We start from the raw sequence: 24,075 nt of genomic DNA, 5'->3' as shown, positions 1-24,075 counted from the left end.
GCGTCTGGAGGTGTCTGTTGCGATCCTCCTCATCTGAGCAGATCCTGTGTATTCGGAGGGCTTGTCCGTAGGGGATGGCTTCTTTAACGTGTTTAGAGTGGAAGCTGGAGAAGTGGAGCATCGTGAGGTTATCCGTGGGCTTGCGGTACAGTGAGGTGCTGAGGTGACCGTCCTTAATGGAGATGCGTGTGTCCAAGAATGCAACCGATTCCGGAGAGTAGTCCACGGTGAGTCTGATGGTGGGATGGAACTTGTTGATGTCATCATATAGTTGTTTCAGTGATTGTTCACCATGAGTCCAAAGGAAGAAAATGTCATCGATGTATCTAGTGTACAGCATCGGTTGAAGGTCCTGTACGGTGAAGAAGTCTTGTTCGAACCTGTGCATGAAGATGTTGGCATAATGAGGTGCGAATTTGGTCCCCATGGCTGTTCCATGTGTCTGGATGAAGAACTGGTTGTTGAAGGTGAAGACATTGTGGTCCAGGATGAAACGGATGAGTTGTAAAATTGCATCTGGAAACTGGCAGTTGTCGGCGTTGAGTACTGAGGCAGTTGCAGCAACGCCATCATCGTGGGGGATACTGGTGTAGAGTGCCGAGACATCCATTGTGAGGAAGAGTGCTCCTGGTTCAACTGCTCCATGTGTGCTGAGTTTCTGTAGGAAGTCCGTCGTGTCGCGACAAAAGCTGGGGGTTCTTTGTACAATGGGTTTCAGGATGCCCTCGACATAGCCGGAGAGGTTCTCGCACAGGGTCCCATTGCCCGATACGATGGGACGGTCGGGTGTGTTTGCCTTGTGTATCTTCGGGAAGCAGTAGAGATCTCCAATGCGGGGAGTACGTGGGATGAGAGCACGGAGGGTGCTCTGAAGGTCCGGATCAAAGGTCTTGTTCAGAGTGTTGAGTTGACGGGTGTGTTCTTTGGTCGGATCTGCGGGTAACGGTCTGTAGTGTTCCTCGTTGTTCAGTTGTCGGTACACTTCTTTGCAGTAATCCGTTCTGTTCAGTATGACGATGGCCCCTCCTTTGTCTGCTGGTTTGATGACAATGTTGCGGTTGGTCTTGAGAGCGTGGATGGCGTCACGTTGTGCTTGGGTGATGTTCGGGGCTGTCTTGTGAGTGCGGCTGATGAATTTGGTGTTGACGCACCTCCTGATGGCTTGGGCATACATGTCAAGTTGAGGGCAGCGGCCTTCCGGAGGGGTCCAATTCGATTCTTTCCTCTTCGGATGCACTGTGGATCTCTCCGTCGGATGTTCCGGTTCATTGGTTGTCTCATTGTGTTCGCTGTTGGCCTCCTGGGGTTTGTGGAAGAACTCCCGCAGCCTCATTCGCCTGATGATAGGAAGGTTCAGTCGCTAGGTATACATGGGGAGGTAGTAAATTGGATTAGACACTGGCTCAATGGAAGAAGCCAGAGAGTGGTTGTGGAGGATTGCTTCTGAGTGGAGGCCTGTGACTAGTGGTGTGCCGCAGGGATCGGTGTTGGGTCCATTGTTGTTTGTCATCTATATCAATGATCTGGATGATAATGTGGTAAATTGGATCAGCAAGTTTGCTGATGATACAAAGATTGGAGGTGTACTGGACAGTGAGGAAGGTTTTCAAAGCTTGCAGAGGGATTTGGACCAACTAGAAAAATGGGTTGAAAAATGGCAAATGGAATTTAACGCAGACAAGTGTGAGATATTGCACATTGGAAGGACAAACCAAAGTAGAACGTACAGGGTAAATGGTAGGACTCTGAAGAGTGCAGTTGAACACAGGGATCTGGGAATACAGGTACAGAATTCCCTAAAAGTGATGTCACAGGTGGATAGGGTTGTAAAGAGTGCCTTTGGTACATTGGCCTTTATAAATCGGAGTATCGAGTATAAAAGTTGGAGTGTTATGTAAGGTTATTGAAGGCATTGGTGAGGCCGAATTTGGAGTATTGTGTACAGTTTTGGTCACCTAGTTACAGGAAGGATGTAAATAAAGTTGAAAGAGTGCAGAGAAGGTTCACAAGGATGTTGCCGGGACTTGAGAAGCTGAGTTACAGAGAGAGATTGAATAGGTTGGGACTTTATTCCCTGGAGCGTAGAAGATTGAGGGGAGATTTGATAGAGGTGTATTAGATTTTGATGGGTATAGATAGAGTGAATGCAAGCAGGCTTTTTCCGCTGAGGCTAGGGGAGAAAAAAACCAGAGGGCATGGGTTAAGGGTGAAAGGAGAAAAGTTTAAAGGGAATATTAGGGGGGGCTTCTTCACGCAGAGTGGTGGGAGTGTGGAATGCGCTGCCGGATAAAATGGTAAATGCAGGGTCACTTTTAACATTTAAGAAAAACTTGGACAGGTTCATGGATGAGAGGGGTGTGGAGGGATATGGTCCAAGTGCAGGTCAGTGGGACTAGGCAAAAAATGGTTCGGCACAGACAAGGAGGGCCAAAAGGCCTGTCTCTGAGCTGTAATTTTCTATGGTTCTATGGTTCTAGGTCTATAAAATAATGAGGGGCACAGATTAGCTAGATAGTCAATATCTTTTCCCAAAGGTAGGGGAGTCTAAAACTAGAAGGCATTGGTTTAAGGTGAGAGGGAAGAGATACAAAAGTGTCCAGAGGGGAAATGTTTTCACACAGAGGGTGGTGAGTGTCTGGAACAAGCTGTCAGAGGTAGTAGTAGAGGTGGGTACAATTTTGTCTCTTAAAAAGCATTTAGATAGTTACAGGGTATGATCGGTATAGAGGGATATGGGCCAAATGCTGGCAATTGGGATTAGCTTAGTGGTTTTAAAAAAGAAAGGGCGGCATGGACAAGTTGGGCCGAAGGGCCTGTTTCCATGCTGTAAACCTCTATGACTCTAGTACTGACCCTATGACAGTGCGGCACTCCATCCGTGGCTCCACTCATTGCCAGCAGGGATAAAGAGGAGACTTATGGAGGGAAGTGAGATGTTGTTCATATCTGAAGCTGTCTATAATCCCAAACAGAGTTTACATTACTGAACTGCTGACAGCATCTGTTCTGGATTGAACCGAACTCAGATTTTCTTACTTGTTGGGGAACTGAGAGTGGGTGTGTCAGATATTCCAGTTAGTTGCTTGCTCAGGGTAACAGCATGTGCTTGGTACCAAAACAGGGGCTGAACTATCCAGCTCGTGCTTTCTGCCAGCACAGGTTGTGTGATTTTACCACAGTTTCCTCATACGGAACTGAATCATTGCCATCCTGTTTCAGCCGCTGCTCTGCTGTTTTGCAGTGATTCAGGTACCTGGAGCTGAGTGCGACTGGGAGCTACACAGACACAGATTCACACCTGAACGGTGTGGCGGAGAATGCAGAACAGCACTGGTAAGGCTAATGTTTCTGCTTCAATAATCACTGTCCATAGGGGTGAATCTATCTCTTGTTGCACATTTTACTGTGTCAGATCACAAGGCGCTATCGATGGTTCGCAGTGACTAGAATGAGGGCTTTGCCCCTTAGTGGCATTGACTTTGTAAACCAACAGGAAGCAGAGAGGAGGGTAAATGGAACATTTGCGCATTGACAGTGAATAGTGGGACAAAAATCAGTGCTGGGCTCTCAGCTATTTACAATCTATATCCATAACCTGAACCAAGAGACAGAGCACTGTATCGACATTTGCTGAAGGTACTGAACTCGGTGGGAATGTAAGCTGTGAAGGGGGACACAGAGAGGCTGCAAAGAGATGGAGGCAGAATAAGTGAGTGGGTAATCAGGTGGCAGATGGAGAATAATGTGGGCAAGTCTGGGGTCACATGGATAGTACAGCAGAATAGTTTTCAAAAGGTGTGAAACTTGTAAATATCGATCTTCAGAGAGATTTGAGTGTACGCGTGCGAGGAACAGTCGATCAGCGTGTAGGTGCAGTAAGCAATCAGCAAGGCCATTGGAATGTTGGCCTGTATTACAGGGAGATTGGAGGACATGAATAAAGTAATCTTAATCAAGTGTGCAGCGTTTTGGTGAGACACATGGGGAGGACTGAGTGAAAGAGAATGGCGCCCAGACGCAATCTTACAGCACGTAGAAACACCAAGGGGCAAAGTGTGATTCTCGCCAGTCGGGGGAGTGGGAGATCAGTGAGCACACTGCAATGAAAGTCCCCGTGGGATCTCTCTCTCTCTCTTTCCCCCGTGGGATCTCTCTCTCTCCCCCCGTGGGATCTCTCTCTCTCTCTCTCTCTCCCCCCGTGGGATCTCTCTCTCTCTCTCTCCCCCCGTGGGATCTCTCTCTCTCTCTCTCCCCCCGTGGGATCTCTCTCTCTCCCCCCGTGGGATCTCTCTCTCTCCCCCCGTGGGATCTCTCTCTCTCCCCCCGTGGGATCTCTCTCTCTCTCTCTCCCCCCGTGGGATCTCTCTCTCTCTCTCTCCCCCCGTGGGATCTCTCTCTTTCTCTCTCTCTCTCTCTCTCCCCCTGTGGGATCTCTCTCTCTCTCTCTCTCTCTCTCTCCCCCCGTGGGATCTCTCTCTCTCTCTCTCTCTCTCTCCCCCCGTGGGATCTCTCTCTCTCTCTCTCTCTCCCCCCCCCGTGGGATCTCTCTCTCTCTCTCTCCCCCCGTGGGATCTCTCTCTCTCTCTCTCTCTCTCTCCCCCCGTGGGATCTCTCTCTTTCTCTCTCTCTCCCCCCGTGGGATCTCTCTCTCTCTCTCTCTCTCTCCCCCCGTGGGATCTCTCTCTCTCTCTCTCTCTCTCCCCCCGTGGGATCTCTCTCTTTCTCTCTCTCTCCCCCCGTGGGATCTCTCTCTCTCTCTCTCTCTCTCCCCCCGTGGGATCTCTCTCTCCCCCCGTGGGATCTCTCTCTCTCTCTCTCTCTCCCCCCCGTGGGATCTCTCTCTCTCTCTCCCCCCGTGGGATCTCTCTCTCTCTCTCCCCCCGTGGGATATCTCTCTCTCTCTCTCCCCCCGTGGGATCTCTCTCTCTCTCTTTCTCTCTCTCTCCCCCCGTGGGATCTCTCTCTCTCTCCCCCCGTGGGATCTCTCTCTCTCTCTCCCCCCCGTGGGATCTCTCTCTCTCTCTCCCCCCCGTGGGATCTCTCTCTCTCTCTCTCTCTCTCTCTCCCCCCGTGGGATCTCTCTCTCTCTCTCTCCCCCCGTGGGATCTCTCTCTCTCTCTCTCTCCCCCCCGTGGGATCTCTCTCTCTCTCTCTCTCCCCCCCGTGGGATCTCTCTCTCTCTCTCTCTCTCCCCCCCGTGGGATCTCTCTCTCTCTCTCCCCCCCGTGGGATCTCTCTCTCTCTCTCCCCCCCCTCCCCCCCCTCCCCCTCCCCCCCCCCCCCCCCCCCTCCCGTGGGATCTATCTCTCTCTCTCTCTCTCCCCCCGTGGGATCTCTCTCTCTCTCTCTCTCTCCCTGTGGGATCTCTCTTGGTAGGATCTCTATCTCTCCCGTTGGGATCTCTCGTGCATTGGGATCTCTCTCTCTCTCTCTCTCTCTCTCTCTCTCCCGTTGGGATCTCTCGTGCATTGGGATCTCTCTCCCTCTCTCTCCCTGGGGGATACCTCTCTCTCCCTGGGGGATCTTTCTCATAGTCATAGAGTCATAGAGGTTTACAGCATGGAAACAGGCCCTTCGGCCCAACTTGTCCATGCCGGACTTTTTTCAAAAAAACCCCTAAGCTAATCCCAATTGCCCGCATTTAGCCCATATCCCTCTATACCCATCGTACCCATGCAACTATCTAAATGCTTTTTAAAAGATAAAATTGTACCCGCCTCTACTACTACCTCTGGCAGCTTGTTCCAGACACTCACCACCCTCTGTGAAAAAATTGTCCTTCTGTACACTTTTGTATCTCTCCCCTCTCACCTTAAACCTGTGCCTCTACTTTTAGACTCCCCTACCTTTGGGAAAAGATATTGACTATCTACCTTGTCTGTGTCCCTCATTATTTTATAGACCTCTATAAGGTCACCCCTCAGCCTCCTACGCTCCAGAGAAAAAAGTCCCAGTCTATCCAGCCTCTCCTTATAACTCAAACCATCAATCATAGAATCATAGAAATCATAGAATCATAGAAACCCTACAGTGCAGAAAGAGGCCATTTGGCCCATCGAGTCTGCACCGACCACAATCCCACCCAGGCCCTACCCCCACATATTTTACCCGCTAATCCCTCTAACCTACACATCCCAGGACTCTAAGGGGCAATTTTTAACCTGGCCAATCAACCTAACCCGCACATCTTTGGACTGTGGGAGGAAACCGGAGCACCCGGAGGAAACCCACGCAGACACGAGGAGAATGTGCAAACTCCACACAGACAGTGACCCAAGCCGGGAATCGAACCCGGGACCCTGGAGCTGTGAAGCAGCAGTGCTAACCACTGTGCTACCGTGCCGTCCAAGTCCCGGTAGCATCCTAGTAAATCTTTTCTGCATTCTTTCCTGTTTAATAATATCCTTTCTATAATAGGGTGACCAGAGCTGCACACAGTATTCCAAGTGTGGCCTTACCAATGTCTTGTACAACTTCAATAAGACGTCCCAACTCCTGTATTCAATGTTCTGACTGATGAAACCAAGCATGTCACAGGTGAATAGGGTCGTAAAGAGTGCCTTTGGTACATTGACCTTTATAAATCGGAGTATCGAGTATAAAAGTTGGAGTGTTATGGTAAGGTTATATAATGATGTGGAGATGCCGGCGTTGGACTGGGGTAAACACAGTAAGAAGTTTAACAACACCAGGTTAAAGTCCAACAGGTTTATTTGGTAGCAAAAGCCACACAAGCTTTCGAGGCTCTGAGCCCCTTCTTCAGGTGAGTGGGAATTCTGTTCGCAAACAGAACTTATAAGACACAGACTCAATTTACATGAATAATGGTTGGAATGCGAATACTTACAACTAATCCAGTCTTTAAGAAACAAAACAATGGGAGTGGAGAGAGCATCAAGACAGGCTAAAAAGATGTGTATTGTCTCCAGACAAGACAGCCAGTGAAACTCTGCAGGTCCACGCAACTGTGGGAGTTACAAATAGTGTGACATAAATTCTGATTCTAGGATCGCATGATAAAGACTCAGGAGGAAAAAAGCAGAAATATTTATGTGAAATAGTGTGACATAAACCCAATATCCCGGTTGAGGCCGTCCTCGTGTGTGCGGAACCTGGCTATCAGTTTCTGCTCCGCGACTCTGCGCTGTCGTGTGTCGCGAAGGCCGCCTTGGAGAACGCTTACCCGAATATCAGAGGCCGAATGCCCGTGACCGCTGAAGTTGGGGAGCACTTCAGCGGTCACGGGCATTCGGCCTCTGATATTCGGGTAAGCGTTCTCCAAGGCGGCCTTCGCGACACACGACAGCGCAGAGTCGCGGAGCAGAAACTGATAGCCAGGTTCCGCACACACAAGGACGGCCTCAACCGGGATATTGGGTTTATGTCACACTATTTCACATAAATATTTCTGCTTTTTTCCTCCTGAGTCTTTATCATGCGATCCTAGAATCAGAATTTATGTCACACTATTTGTAACTCCCACAGTTGCGTGGACCTGCAGAGTTTCACTGGCTGTCTTGTCTGGAGACAATACACATCTTTTTAGCCTGTCTTGATGCTCTCTCCACTCCCATTGTTTTGTTTCTTAAAGACTGGATTAGTTGTAAGTATTCGCATTCCAACCATTATTCATGTAAATTGAGTCTGTGTCTTATAAGTTCTGTTTGCGAACAGAATTCCCACTCACCTGAAGAAGGGGCTCAGAGCCTCGAAAGCTTGTGTGGCTTTTGCTACCAAATAAACCTGTTGGACTTTAACCTGGTGTTGTTAAACTTCTTACAAGGTTATATAAGGCATTGGTGAGGCCGAATTTGGAGTATTGTGTACAGTTTTGGTCACCTAGTTACAGGAAGGATGTAAATAAGGTTGAAAGAGTGCAGAGAAGGTTCACAAGGATGTTGCCGGGACTTGAGAAGCTGAGTTACAGAGAGAGATTGAATAGGTTGGGACTTTATTCCCTGGAGCGTAGAAGATTGAGGGGAGATTTGATAGAGGTGTATAAGATTTTGATGGGTATAGATAGAGTGAATGCAAGCAGGCTTTTTCCACTGAGGCTAGGGGAGAAAAAAAACCAGAGGGCATGGGTTAAGGGTGAAAGGAGAAAAGTTTAAAGGGAATATTAGGGGGGGCTTCTTCACACAGAGAGTGGTGGGAGTGTGGAATGAGCTGCCGGATAAAGTGGTAAATGCAGGGTCACTTTTAACATTTAAGAAAAACTTGGACGGGTTCATGGATGAGAGGGGTGTGGAGGGATATGGTCCAAGTGCAGGTCAGTGGAACTGGGGAAAAAATGGTTCGGCACAGACAAGAAGGGCCAAAAGGCCTGTCTCTGAGCTGTAATTTTCTATGGTTCTATGGTTCGATGCCGAATGCCTTCTTCACCACTCTGTCCACCTGTGACTCCACTTTCAAGGAGCTATGAACATGTACCCCTAGATCTCTTTGTTCTGTAACTCTCCTCAACGCCCTACCATTAACTGAGTAAGTCCTGCCCTGGTTCAATCTACCAAAATGCATCACCTCGCATTTGTCTAAATTAAACTCCATCTGCCATTCGTCAGCCCACTGGCTCGCTCTCTCCCATTGAGATCTCCCCCACCTCCCTGTGGGATCTCTCTCTCTCTCCCATTGGGATCTTTCTCTCCCTGTGGGATCTCTCTCTCCCTGTGGGATCTCTCTCCCCCTGTGGGATCTCTCTCTCTCTCCCCCTGTGGGATCTCTCTCTCTCTCCCCCTGTGGGATCTCTCTCTCTCTCCCCCTGTGGGATCTCTCTCTCTCTCCCCCTGTGGGATCTCTCTCTCTCTCCCCCTGTGGGATCTCTCTCTCTCTCCCCCTGTGGGATCTCTCTCTCTCTCCCCCTGTGGGATCTCTCTCTCTCTCCCCCTGTGGGATCTCTCTCTCTCTCCCCCTGTGGGATCTCTCTCTCTCTCCCCCTGTGGGATCTCTCTCTCTCTCCCCCTGTGGGATCTCTCTCTCTCTCCCCCTGTGGGATCTCTCTCTCTCTCCCCCTGTGGGATCTCTCTCTCTCTCCCCCTGTGGGATCTCTCTCTCTCTCCCCCTGTGGGATCTCTCTCTCTCTCTCTCCCCCATTGGGATCTCTCTCTCTCTCTCTCCCCCATTGGGATCTCTCTCTCTCTCTCTCTCCCCCATTGGGATTTCTCTCTCTCTGGTACCTCTCTCTCTCTCCCTGTGGGGTCACATTCACACTGCAGACTAACACAATCAAATTCTTTACAGAACCGGTGAGTACTGGGGATGAAGATATCTCCCAGCACGATAGCAATGGGAGCAGTGAGGAGGAACCCCATGACCCCCCAGCATCTGACAACAGATCTACAGATCAAACATACCTGGATGAGAGGATTTCAATCCCCGATACAGGAACGGTAAACTGAAATTTCCTCCTGTTCCACAGTCTCAGTGTATTTGCTGCAATCTCCATCCTGTTTCTATATGGGTCACTCTGTCAGCAACAGTTAGACTAACCGAGCTCCCAGGAACTGTCTGGGTAACACTGCACCTCGATCTGATACTAACCTATTTACAACAAGGAAACTCAACTTATTCAATCAATTAAATACCAAGACCAATTATATCCAGAGAAAAGTCAAATGATCAGAAACAGTTGTGTATAATTAGTATGGAAATTAAGTGTAACGAATCATAAGCACTTCAACTCAAAAGGTAACAGATAAGTCTGAGTGAGTTCACTTTTTCTACAAAACGGGTGTCGATTATCACACAGTCGTGATAAATAATCTTAAAATTTGGAAGCTGGCGACACAGTGGGACATTGGTTCGCACTGCTGCCTCACAGCGCCAGGGACCTGCGTTCGATTCCTGGCTTGGGTCACTGTCTGTGTGGAAGTCTGTATGTTCTCCCCGTGTCTGTGTGGGTTTTCTCCATGTGTCAGAGTCACAGAGGTTTACAGCATGAAAACAGGCCCTTCGACCCAACTTGTCCATGCTGCTCATTTTTTAACCCTTAAGCTAGTCCCAATTGCCCACGTTTGGCCCATATCCCTCTATACCCATCGTACCCATGTAACTTTCTAAACACTTTTTAAAAGACAGAATTGTACCCGCCTCTACTACTACCTCTGGCAGCTTGTTCCAGACACTCACCACCCTCTGTGTGAAAAATTCCACTCTGGACACTTTTGTATCTCTCCCCTCTCACCTTAAACCTATGCCCTCTAGTTTTAGACTCCCCTACCTTTGGGAAAAGATATTGACTATCTAGCTGATCTGTGCCCCTCATTATTTTATAGACCTCTATAAGGTCACCCCATAGCCTCCTACACTCCAGAGAAAAAAGTCCCAGTCTATCCAGCCTCTCCTTATAACTCAATCCATCAAGTCCCTGTAGCATCGCAGCAAATCTTTTCTGCACTCTTTGATGATATCCTATAATAGGGTGATCAGAACTGTACACAGTATTCCAAGTGTGGCCTTATCAATGTCTTGTACAACTTCAACAAGGCGTCGTCCCAACTCCTGTATTCAATGTTCTGACCAATTGTGCTCCAGTTTAGAACATAGAAAAAATACAGCACAAACAGGTCCTTCGGTCCACAAGTTGCGCAGGTCATGTCCCGACCTACCTCGGCTTATATATAGGCTTACCTATAACCCTCAATCCTATTAAGTCCCATGTACTCATCCAGAAGTCTCTTAAAAGACCCCATTGAGTTTGCCTCCACCACCACTGACGGCAGCCGATTCCACTCACCCACCATCCTCTGAGTGGAAAACTTACCCCTGACATCTCCTCTGTACCTACTCCCCAGCACCTTAAACCTGTGTCCTCTCGTAGCAACCATTTCAGCCCTTGGAAAAAGCCTCTGAGAATCCAACCGATCTATACCTCTCGACATCTTATACACCTCTATCAGGTCACCTCTCATCCTTCGTCTCTCCAAGGAGAAAAGACCGAGCTCCCTCAGCCTATCCTCATAAGGCATGCCACTCAATCCAGGCAACATCCTTGTAAATCTCCTCTGCACCCTTTCAATCATTTCCACATCCCTCCTGTAATGAGGCGACCAGAACTGAGCACAGTACTCTAAGTGGGGTCTGACGAGGGTCTTATAAAGCTGCATCATTATCTCCCGACTCCTAAACTCAATTCCTCGATTGATGAAGGCCAGCACACCATACGCCTTCTTAAACACTTCCTTACCTGCGAGGCCGATTTAAGAGTCCTGTGGACCCGGACCCCAAGGTCCTTCTGATCCTCTACACTGCTAAGAGTCTTACCCTTGATATTATACTCCTTCATTCCATTTGACCTACCAAAATGGACCACTACACATTTATCTGGGTTGAAGTCCATCTGCCACTTCTCCGCCCAGTCTTGCATCCTATCTATGTCACGCTGCAGCTTCTGACATCCCTCCAACCTATCCACAACACCACCAACCTTCGTGTCGTCGGCAAACTTACCAAACCATCCCTCCACTTCCTCATCCAGGTCATTTATGAAAATGACAAACAGCAAGGGTCCCAGAACAGATCCCTGGGGCACTCCACTGGTCACTGACCTCCATGCAGAGAAAGACCCCTCCACAGCCACTCTCTGCCTTCTGCAGGCAAGCCAGTTCTGAATCCACAAGGCAACAGCCCCTTGGATCCCATGCCCTCTCACTTTCTCGAGAAGTCTTGCATGGGGGACCTTATCGAATGCCTTGCTGAAGTCCATGTAAACCACATCTACCGCTTTTCCTTCGTGTTTAGTCAAATTTTCAAAGAACTCCACCAGGCTCGTAAGGCACGATTTGCCTTTGACAAAGCCGTGCTGACTACTTTTGAGCATACTAAACTTCTCTAAATGTTCATAAATCCTGTCCCTCAGGATCTTCTCCATCAACTTACCAACCACTGAGGTTAGACTCACCACTCGGTAATTTCCTGGGCTATCCCTATTCCCTTTCTTGAATATAGGAACCACATCCGCAATCTTCCAATCCTCCGGAACCTCTCCCGTCTCCATCGACGACGCAAAGATCATCGCCAGAGGCTCTGCAATCTCTTCCCTCGCTTCCCACATTAACCTGGGGTACATCCCATCTGGTCCCGGTGACTTATCTATCTTGATGCTATTCAAAATTTCCAACACATCCTCTTTCTTAATGTCCACATACTCAATCTTTTCAGTCCGCCTCAATCCTGTAGTACAACCACCCAGGTCTTTTTCCACCGTGAATACTGAGGTAAAATATTCATTAAGCGCCTTTGCTATTTTGTCCGGTTCTGTACAGACTTTCTCACCGTCACCTTTTATAGGTCTTATTCCTTCACATCTCATCCTTTTACTCTTCACATATTTATCGAATGCCTTAGGGTTCTCCTTAATCTTATCTGCCAAGGCCTTCTCGTGACCCCTTCTGGTTCTCCTAATTTCTTTCTTAAGTCCCTTCCTACAAGCCGTATACTCATCTAGATCCCTATCATCGCCTAGCTCGCTGAACCTTTTGTACGCTTTCCTTTTCTTTTGCACTAGGTTCAGCGCAGCTTTCGTGCACCACGGTTCCCGTAACCCACCAACACCTCCCTGTCTCATCGGAACGTTGTCATGCAGAACTCCAGACAAACATTCCTTGAAAATCTGCCACCTTACTTCAGTACTTTTCCTCGAGAATACCTCCTTCCAATCAACGCCTCTAATCTCCTGCCTGATGGCTTCATATTTCCCCTTACTCCAGATAAACACTTTCCTAGCTTGCCTGATCCTATCTCTTTCCAATGCTAGCGTAAAGGAGATAGAGTTATAATCACTATCCCCAAGATGCTCCCCCACTGAGAGATCCGACACCTGTCCAGGCTCATTAGCCAGTACCAGATCGAGTACAGCCTCTCCTCTCCTCTCACTGTGGTTTCCTCCCACAGTCCGAAAGACGTGCTGGTTAGGTGGATTGGCCGTGCTAAATTCTCCCTCAGTGTACCCGAAAAGGCGCCAGAGTGTGGCGACTAGGGGATTTTCACAGTAACTTCATTGCCGTGTTAATGTAAGCCTCCAGGAGCTCGGAATCCTTGGAATTTTCTACCTCAGAGGGATGTGGATGCTCCAGCAATGAATAGGTTGAAGCTGAGATCGATGGATTTTGGTCTCTCAGGGATATGGGGAGAATGTGGGGAAAATGGAATTGAAACCCAAGATCAGCCATGAATGGTGGAGCAGGCTCGATGGGCTGAATGGTCTATTCCTTCTCCTGATTCTTATGATCTTATCGAAACATTGAAAATATAGAAACATAGAAGATAGGAGCAGGAGGAGGCCATTTGGCCCTTCTAGCCTGCTCCACCATTCATTATGATCATGGCTGATCGTCCAACTCCATAGCCTAATCCTGCTTTCTCCCCATAACCTTTGATCCCATTCGCCCCAAGTGCTATATCCAGCCGCCTCTTCAATGCATTCGATGTTTTGGCATCAACTACTTCCTGTGGTAATGAATTCCACAGGCTCACCACTCTCTGGGTGAAGAAATGTCTCCTCACCTCCGTCCTAAATGGTCTATCCTGAATCCTCAGACTGTGACCCCTGGTTTTGGACTCCCCCCACCATCGGGAACATCCTCCCTGCATCTACCCTGTCTAGTCCTGTTAGAATTTTATAAGTCTCTATGAGACCCCCCCTCATTTGTCTGAACTCCAGTGAAAACAATCCTAACCTAGTCAATCTCTCTTCATACATCAGTCCCGCGATCCCCGGAATCAGCCTGGTAAACCTTCGCTGCACTCCCTCGAGAGCAAGAACATCCTTCCTCAGAAAAGGAGACCAAAACTGTACACAATACTCTAGCTGTGGCCTCACCAAGGCCCTGTATAATTGCAACAACACATCCCTGCTCCTGTACTCGAAACCTCTCGCAATGGAGGCCAACATACCATTTGCCTTCTTTACCGCCTGCTGCACCTGCATGCTTACCTTCAGTGACTGGTGCACAAGGACACCCAGGTCCCGCTGCACACTCACCTCTCCCAATTTACACCCATTCAGGTAGTAATCTGCCTTGCTTTTGCTTCCAAAGTGAATAACCTCACACTTGTCCAAATTATTCTGCATCTGCCATTGATTAGCCCACTCACCCAACCTGTCCAGATCATTCTGAAGGATCTCTGCATCCTCGTCACAGTTCACCCTCCCACCCAACTTGGTATCATCTGCAAACTTTGAGATGTTCCATTTTGTTCCCTCATCCAACTCATTAATATATATTGTGAATAGCTGGGGTCCCAGCACCGATCCCTGTGGCACCCCACTAGTTACTGCCTGCCAATTTGGAAAGCACCCATTAATTCCTACTCTTTGTTTCCTCTCTGCCAACCAGTTTTTTATCCATCTCAATACACTTTCCCCAGTCCCATGCGCTTTAATCTTGCACGATAATCTCTTATGCGGGATTTTGTCAAACGCTTTCTGAAAGTCCAATTTCTCCCACATCGACTGGTCCCCCCTTGTCAACTCTACTAGTTACATCTTCAAGGAATTCCAACAGGTTTGTCAAGCATGATTTCCCCTTCATAAATCCATGCTGACTCTGTCTGATCCTGCCACTGCTTTCTAAATGCTCCGCTATCAACTCCTTGATAATGGATTCAAGAATTTCCCAACTATCGATGTTAAGCTTACTGGTCTATAATTCCCTGTTATCTCTCTGCCTCCCTTTCTGAATATTGGGGTGACATTCGCTGCCCTCCAATCTGCAGGGACTGTTCCAGAGTCTATAGAATCCTGGATGATGACCACCAATGCATCCACTATCTCTAGGGCCACTTCCATAAGTACTCTGGGATGTAGATTATCAGGTCCTGGGGATTTATCCACCTTCAATCCCATCAATTTTCCCAGCACCATTTCACTACTAATATTGATCTCCCTCAGTTCTTCCCTCTCACTAAATCTTGCATTCTCCAACATTTCTGGCATCTGATTTGTGTCCTCTTTTGTGAAGACAGAACCAAAGTATGTATTCAGTTGCTCGGCCATTTCTTTGTCCCCTATTATACATTCCCCCGTTTCTGTCTGTAGGGGATCTACATTTGTCTTCCCCAACCTCTTTCTCTTCACGTATCTATAGAAACTCTTCGTGCCAGTCTTTATGTTCCCTGCAAGCTTAATTTCGTACTGTATTTTCCCCTTCTTAATCAATCCCTTGGTCCTTATTTGCTGAATTCTAAACTGCTCCCAATCCTCAGATCTATTTGTTTTTGGCTAATCTGTATGCTTCTTCCTTGGATCGGATACTCTCTCTAATTTCCTTTGTAAGCCATGGATTGGCCCTCCTATTCATTTTGCTTTTGTGCCAAACAGGAATAAACAGTTGCTGCAGTTCCCCCATGCGTTCCTTGAATGTTTGTCATTGCCTATCCACTGTTAGCCCTGTCTCCCCAATCTATCAAGGCCAACTCACACCTCATATCCTCATTGTTTCCTTCATTAAGATTCAGCATCCTCGTCTCCGAATCAACTACTTCATTCTCATCTTGATAAAAAGTTCTATCATGTTATGGTCACTCATTTCCAAGGGGTCTCACCAGCTAGATTGGCAATGGTTTCTTTCTCATTAAGAACATAAGTACATAAGAAATAGGAGCAGGAGTAGGCCATCTAGCCCCTCGAGCCTACCCCGCCATTCAATAAGATCATGGCTGATCTGATAGTGGGTTCAGTTCCACTTACCCCCCCGCTCACCATAACCCTTAATTCCCTTATTGATCAGAAATCTATCTACCTGTGACTTAAACATATTTAACGAGGTAGCCTCCACTGCTTCAATGGGCAGAGAATTCCAGAGATTCACTACCCTCTGAGAGAAGAAGTTCCTCCTCAACTCTGTTCTAAACTGACTCCCCCTTATTTTGAGGCTGTGTCCTCTAGTTCTTGTTTCCTTTCTAAGTGGAAAGAATCTCTCTGCCTCTACCCTGTCGAGCCCCTTCATTATCTTATATGCCTCTATAAGATCTCCCCTCAGCCTTCTAAACTCTAACAAGTACAGGCCCAATCTACTCAATCTCTCCTCATAAGCTAACCCCCTCATCTCCAGTATCAACCTGGTGAACCTTCTCTGTACTCCCCGCAAATAAGGGGACCAAAATTGCACACAGTACTCCAGTTGCGGCCTCACCAGTACCTTGTACAATTGCAGCAAGACCTCCCTGCTTTTATACTCCATCCCCTTCGCGATAAAGGCCAACATGGCACGGTAGCACAGTGGTTAGCACTGCTGCTTCACAGCTCCAGGGACCTGGGTTCGATTCCCAGCTTGGGTCACTGTCTGTGTGGAGTTTGCACGTTCTTCTCGTGTCTGCGTGGGTTTCCTCCGGGTGCTCCGGTTTCCTCCCACAGTCCAAAGATGTGCGGGTTAGGTTGATTGGCCATGCTAAAATTGCCCTCAGTGTCCTGAGATGCGTAGGCTAGAGGGATTAGAACATGGAACATAGAACAGTAGAGCACAGAACAGGCCCTTCAGCCCACGATGTTGTGCCGAGCTTTATCTGAAATCAAGATCAAGCTATCCCACTCCCTATCATCCTGGTGTGCTCCATGTGCCTATCCAATAACCGCTTAAATGTTCCGAAAGTGTCTGACTCCACTATCACTGCAGGCAGTCCATTCCACACCCCAACCACTCTCTGCGTAAAGAACCTACCTCTGATATCCTTCCTATATCTCCCACCACGAACCCTATAGTTATGCCCCCTTGTAATAGCTCCATCCACCCGAGGAAATAGTCTTTGAACGTTCACTCTATCTATCCCCTTCATCATTTTATAAACCTCTATTAAGTCTCCCCTCAGCCTCCTCCGCTCCAGAGAGAACAGCCACATTTGGAATACTGCGTCCAATTCTGGTCACCACACTACCAGAAGGACGTGGAGGCTTTGGAGGGAGTACAGAGAAGGTTGACCAGGATGTTGCCTGGTATGGAGGGTATTAGCTATGAGGAGAGATTGAATAAACTGGGATTGTTCTCCCTGGAAAGTCTCCCCTCAGCCTCCTCCGCTCCAGAGAGAACAGCCCTAGCTCCCTCAACCTTTCCTCATAAGACCTATCCTCCAAACCAGGCAGCATCCTGGTAAATCTCCTCTGCACTCTTTCCAGCGCTTCCACATCCTTCTTATAGTGAGGTGACCAGAACTGCACACAATATTCCAAATGTGGTCTCACCAAGGTCCTGTACAGTTGCAGCATAACCCCACGGCTCTTAAACTCCAACCCCCTGTTAATAAAAGCTAACACACTATAGGCCTTCTTCACAGCTCTATCCACTTGAGTGGCAACCTTTAGAGATCTGTGGATATGGACCCCAAGATCTCTCTGTTCCTCCACAGTCTTCAGAACCCTACCTTTGACCCTGTAATCCACATTTAAATTAGTCCTACCAAAATGAATCACCTCACATTTATCAGGGTTAAACTCCATTTGCCATTTTTCAGCCCAGCTTTGCATCTTATCTATGTCTCTTTGCAGCCTACAACAGCCCTCCACCTCATCCACTACTCCACCAATCTTGGTGTCATCAGCAAATTTACTGATCCACCCTTCAGCCCCCTCCTCTAAGTCCTTCATAAAAATCACAAAGAGCAGAGGACCAAGCACTGATCCCTGTGGCACTCCGCTAGCAACCTGCCTCCAATCTGAAAATTTTCCATCCACCACCACCCTCTGTCTTCGATCAAACAGCCAGTTACCTATCCAATCGGCCAACTTTCCCTCTATCCCACACCTCCTCACTTTCATCATAAGCCGACCATGGGGGACCTTATCAAACGCCTTACTAAAATCCATGTATATAACATCAACTGCCCTACCTTCAGCAACACACTTAGTTACCTCCTCAAAAAATTCAATCAAATTTGTGAGGCACGACTTGCCCTTCACGAATCCGTGCTGACTATCCCGGATTAATTCGCATCTTTCTAAATGGTCGTAAATCCCATCCCTAAGGACCTTTTCCATCAATTTACCAACCACCGAAGTAAGACTAACCGGTCTATAATTACCAGGGTCATTTCTATTCCCTTTCTTAAACAGAGGAACAACATTTGCCACTCTCCAGTCCTCTGGCACCATCCCCGTGGACAGCGAGGACCCAAAGATCAACGCCAAAGGCTCTGCAATCTCATCCCTTGCCTCCCGAAGAATCCTAGGATATATTTCATCAGGCCCAGGGGACTTATCGAACTTCAGTTTATTCAAAACTGCCAGGACATCCTCCCTCCGAACATCTATTTTCTCCAGCCTATTAGCCTGTAACACCTTCTCTTCCTCAAAAACATGGCCCCTCTCCTTGGTGAACACTGAAGAAAAGTATTCATTCATCACCTCGCCTATCTCTACTGACTCCATACACAAGTTCCCACTTCTGTCCTTGACCGGCCCTAACCTCACCCTGGTCATTCTTTTATTCCTCACATAAGAGTAAAAAGCCTTCTACCCTTCCCCAATACCTCACCACCCTCACTGACTTCTGGACTACAACTCCTTTTCCCACTCCCCTGACAAATTAGTTTAAATCCCCCTGAAGAGCCGTATCAAATTTCCCTCCCAGGATATTGGTGCCCCTCTGGTTCAGGTGCACCCCGTCCTGTTTGTACAGGTCCCACCTTCCCCAGAATGTGTTCCAATTATCCACGTATCTGAAACCCTCCCTCCTGCACCATCCTTGCAACCACATGTTTAACTGCACTCTCTCCCTGTTCCTCAACTCGCTATCACGTGGCACCGGCAACGTACCAGAGATGACCACATGTTTTGTCTTGGCTCTCAGCTTCCAGCCCAGCTCCCGAAATTCCTGTTTTAAATCCCCGTCCCTTCTCTTACCTATGTCGTTGGTATCAATGTGTACCACGACTTGTGACTGTTTCCCCTCCCCCTTAAGAATCCGGAAAAGACGGTCTGAGACGTCACAGACCTTTGCATCCGGTAGGCAACATACCATCCGTGAGTCTCTTTTGCTGCCACAGAACCTCCTATCTATCCCTCTAACTAACGAGTCCCCAATAACTATTGCCCTCCCGAGCCACAGAGACGGACACAGTGCTGGAGATCCTCTCACTGCGGCTCACCACTGGTATGTTACACTGGTATGTTGTCCCTCTCAACCGTATCCAAAGCGGAATACTTGTTGCTAAGGGGAATGACCACAGGGGATCCCTGCACGGACTGCTTCCTCCCAGCCCCTCTCACCATCACCCATCTGTTTTCATTCCTCGGAGTAACTGTATCCCTAAAGCTTCTGTCTATGGCCACCTCTGCGTCCCTAATGATCCTAAGTTCATCCAACTCCAGCTCCAGTTCCCTAACACGGTTTTGGAGGAGCTGCAGATGGGTGCACTTCCCACAGATGTAATCAGCAGGGACACTGTCGTCGTCCCTCACCTCAAACATAGTGCAAGAGGAACATTGCACTGCCTGCACACCCATCCCCTCTAGATACCTTGCCAGTACCAGGTAGAAACAGCACAAATGAATTAAACTCACCCCTGCTCGTCCTTTCTGCCCAAGCCCTGTGAGCCAAAGCCTTATAGCTCACACTCTGCTTCCCACTCACTCCACTGCCCGCTCCCGACGCTGCCCGCTGTATACTGCAGCCTACCTTTTATACTTTGCGCGCTTAAAAAACCCTTCCCAGACTCCTTAGCAGCCCACTTCCGGTTTTCACGTTAAACTTAAGAAAAATACTACTACAAAAGTAAAGGCCAAATAAAAACACACACTAACTGACTAATTAAATAAATAAATAATTCAATCAATCTCTCACCAGCACTCCTGCCTCCAGTCACTCCCTCTCTGCTTGCTCCAGTGGAACAGTGGATTAGTGGGTAAATATGCGGTAAATTAGTGGGTAAATATGTGGGGATATGGGGGTAGGGCCTGGGTGGGATTGTGGTCGGTGCAGACTCGATGGGCCGAATGGCCTCTTTCTGTGCTGTAGGGTTTCTATGATTTCTATGATTCCATTCGCCTTCTTGATCACCTGCAAACTGAGTTTTTGCGATTCATGCACAAGGACCCCCAGGTCCCTCTGCACAGTAGCATGTTGTAATTTTTCACTATTTAAATAATAGTCCATTTTACTATTATTCCTTCCAAAGTGGATAACCTCACACTTGTCAACGTTATACTCCATCTGCCAGATCCTCGCCCACTCACTTAGCCTATCCAAATCTCTCTGCAGACTTTCCGCATCCTCCACGCAATTCGCTTTCCCACTCATTTTTGTAACACAGTACCCAGTCTAAGATGGCCTGCTCTCTAGTTGGTTCCTCCACATATTGGTCAAGAAAACCTTCCCATATACAAAGAACAAAGAACATTACAGCACAGGAACAGGCCCTTCGGCCCTCCAAGCCTGCACCGACCATGCTGCCCGACTTAACTAAAACCCCCGACCCTCCCGGGGACCATATCCCTCTATTCCCATCCTATTCATGTACTTGTCATTGGACAGAGATGTACAAGATCTTGACAGGTTTAGGTAAGACAGACAAAGAAAAGCTCCTCCCATTGCCTGACGATACAAGGACCTGGCGACATGTATTGAAGACTTTGAGTAAGAGATATATGAGGGACAATGTTCTGTCCCAGCGTGTGCGTATGACCTGCCACCTCGGAAGGTGCTGGAAGCAGAAACACAAACAGTTTCTAAAACAAAAGTGGATTGGAATTTGGGGAAATTAAGGTGTCGGAGAACAGGGATAGATTTGGGGAATGGATTGCTTTACAGTGAGCTGGCACTGACATGATGGGCTGAATGGCCTCTTTCTGTGCTGTAATGTTGAGTGGTTAGATAGACATGGGCATTCTAGGTCATTGTGTAATGTACTGTAGAGAGTTTGACTGGCCAATGTGTTAATGTAATTCTGCCTCTTCCCTTCAGACAGGTTTCAGTTTCAGGAAGCTATGGATGTTTACCGGACCGGGATATCTGATGAGCATCGCGTACCTGGACCCAGGAAACATCGAGTCAGATTTACAGTCAGGGGCGGCAGCAGGTTACATGGTCAGTCCATGATCCTCGTGTTTATTATGTCCACTGTATTTGCTGACCTCAGCATCAATCATTAACGCTCACTATCTGCCTTCCTCACAGCTGCTGTGGGTCCTCCTCGGATCCACCATCTTTGGCCTGCTCCTCCAGAGACTGGCAGCTCGACTTGGAGTGGTGACAGGATTACATCTTGGAGAAGTCTGTCGACTCTACTACCCCAAGGTAAGAGAGAGAGATTCAGCAGGGTAAGGATCAATACTGTGTAACTGTACAGAGTCACTGTTTATTCAGCAGGGTAAGGATCACTCACTGTGTAACTGCACAGAGTCACTGTTTATTCAGGGTAAGGATCACTCACTGTGTAACTGTACAGAGTCACTGTTTATTCAGCAGGGTAAGGATCACTCACTGTGTAACTGTACAGAGTCACTGTTTATTCAGGGTAAGGATCACTCACTGTGTAACTGTACAGAGTCACTGTTTATTCAGCAGGGTAAGGATCACTCACTGTGTAACTGTACAGAGTCACTGTTTATTCAGCAGGGTAAGGATCACTCACTGTGTAACTGTACAGAGTCACTGTTTATTCAGCAGGGTAAGGATCGCTCACTGTGTAACTGCACAGAGTCACTGTTTATTCAGCAGGGTAAGGATCACTCACTGTGTAACTGTACAGAGTCACTGTTTATTCAGCAGGGTAAGGATCACTCACTGTGTAACTGTACAGAGTCACTGTTTATTCAGGGTAAGGATCACTCACTGTGTAACTGTAGAGTCATTAGCATTGGAGAGAGATAGGATCAGCCGAGCTAGGAAAGTGTTTATCTGGAGTAAGGGCAACTATGTTGCTATTAGGCAGGAAATTAGAGGCATTACTAACCTTATACTAACCTTATTGAGTTTTTTGAGAAAGTGACCAAGGAGGTGGATGGGGGCAAGGCAGTGGACGTGGTATATATGGATTTTAGTAAGGCGTTTGATAAGGTTCACCATGGTAGGCTTCTGCAGAAAATGCAGATGTATGGGATTGGGGGTGATCTAGGAAATTGGATCAGGAATTGGCTAGCGGATAGGAAACAGAGGGTGGTGGTTGATAGTAAATATTCATCATGGAGTGCGGTTACAAGTGGTGTACCTCAGGGATCTGTTTTGGGGCCACTGCTGTTTGTAATATTTATTAATGATCTGGATGAGGGTATAGTTGGGTGGATTAGCAAATTTGCTGATGACACCAAAGTCGGTGGTGTGGTAGACAGTGAGGAAGGGTGTCGTAGTTTGCAGGAAGACTTAGACAGGTTGCAAAGTTGGGCCGAGAGGTGGCGGATGGAGTTTAATGCGGAGAAGTGTGAGGTAATTCACTTTGGTAGGAATAACAGATGTGTTGAGTATAGGGCTAACGGGAGGACTTTGAATAGTGTGGAGGAGCAGAGGGATCTAGGTGTATGTGTGCATAGATCCCTGAAAGTTGGGAATCAAGTAGATAAGGTTGTTAAGAAGGCATATGGTGTCTTGGCGTTTATTGGTAGGGGGATTGAATTTAGGAGTCGCAGCGTTATGTTGCAACTGTACACAACTCTGGTGCGGCCGCACTTGGAGTACTGTGTGCAGTTCTGGTCCCCACATTACAGGAAGGATGTGGAGGCTTTGGAGAGGGTGCAGAGGAGGTTTACCAGGATGTTGCCTGGTATGGAGGGGAGATCCTATGAGGAGAGGCTGAGGGATTTGGGATTGTTTTCGCTGGAAAGGCGGCGGCTAAGAGGGGATCTTATTGAAACATATAAGATGATTAGAGGTTTAGATAGGGTGGATAGTGATAGCCTTTTTCCTCTGATGGAGAAATCCAGCACGAGGGGGCATGGCTTTAAATTGAGGGGGGGTAGTTATAGAACCGATGTCAGGGGTAGGTTCTTTACCCAGAGGGTGGTGAGGGATTGGAATGCCCTGCCAGCATCAGTAGTAAATGCGCCTAGTTTGGGGGCGTTTAAGAGATCCGTAGATAGGTTCATGGACGAAAAGAAATTGGTTTAGGTTGGAGGGTCACAGTTTTTTTTTTAACTGGTCGGTGCAACATCGTGGGCCGAAGGGCCTGTTCTGCGCTGTAATGTTCTATGTTCTATGTTCTATGTTCTAAATTGGAAGGAGGTTTTCTCAGGGAAATGTACAGAAGAAATGTGGCAAATTTTCAAGGAAAATTTGTCTGGAGCTCTGCACGGCAGGGGAGTTATGGTAGGTTACAGGAACCGTGGTGCACGAAAGCTGTAACGGATTTAGTCAGGAAGAAAAGAAAAGCCTACAAAAGGTTCAGGGAGCTAGGTAATGTTAGAAATCTAGAAGAGTATACGACTAGTAGGAAGGAACTAAAGAGGGAAATTAGAAGAGCAAGGAGGGGACATGAGAAGGCCTTGGCAGACAGGATAAAGGAAAACCCCAAGGCATTCTACAAGCATGTGAAGAGCAAGAGAATAAGATGTGAAGGAGTAGGACCTATCAAATGTGATGGTGGGAAAGTCAGTATAGAACCGGTAGAAATAGCAGAGGTACTCAATGAATACTTTACTTCAGTATTCACAGTGGAAAAGGATCTTGGTAGTTGCAGCGCAGACTTGCAGTGGACTGAGAAGATGGAGCATGTGGACATTAGGAAAGAGGATGTGTTGGAGCTGTTGAAAAGCATCAAGTTAGATAAATCGCCGGGACCGGATGGGATGTACCCCAGGTTACTGTGGGAGGCGAGGGAAGAGATTGCTGATCCTCTGGCGATGATCTTTGCGTCGTCAATGGAGACGGGAGAGGTTCCGGAGGATTGGAGGATGGCGGATGTGGTTCCGTTATTCAAGAAAGGGAATAGGGATAGCTCGGGAAATTATAGACCGGTGAGTCTAACCTCAGTGGTAGGTAAGTTGATGGAGAAGATCCTGAGAGGCAGGATTTATGAACATTTGGAAAGCAATAGTATGATCAGAAGGAACCAGCACGGCTTTGTCCGAGGCAGATCATGCCTTACGAGTCTGATTGAGTTTTTTGAAGATGTGACTAGACACTTAGACGGCGGAAGAGCGGTAGGTGTGGTTTATAT

General features: G+C 47.8%; 1 protein-coding gene across 2 annotated transcripts in view; it reads left to right on the top strand.

Annotated features, from left to right (window-relative positions):
• LOC144503448 (natural resistance-associated macrophage protein 1-like) overlaps positions 1-24,075 on the top strand; it is a 432,123-nt gene that overhangs the window by 363,073 nt on the left and 44,975 nt on the right. For both annotated transcript variants that reach the window (XM_078227769.1, XM_078227768.1), the window contains exons 2-5: positions 3,242-3,333; positions 9,238-9,386; positions 20,889-21,011; positions 21,102-21,221. In XM_078227769.1, coding sequence (XP_078083895.1) covers positions 3,318-3,333; positions 9,238-9,386; positions 20,889-21,011; positions 21,102-21,221 — 408 coding nt within the window. In that variant the 5' untranslated portion in view covers positions 3,242-3,317. The remainder of the gene's footprint in view (positions 1-3,241; positions 3,334-9,237; positions 9,387-20,888; positions 21,012-21,101; positions 21,222-24,075) is intronic.

The sequence above is a fragment of the Mustelus asterias genome, chromosome 14 (assembly GCF_964213995.1).
Source record: "Mustelus asterias chromosome 14, sMusAst1.hap1.1, whole genome shotgun sequence".
NCBI lineage: Eukaryota > Metazoa > Chordata > Chondrichthyes > Carcharhiniformes > Triakidae > Mustelus > Mustelus asterias.
The sequence above is the reverse complement of the archived record's forward strand: the minus strand, read 5'-3'. Positions and strand labels throughout refer to the sequence as shown.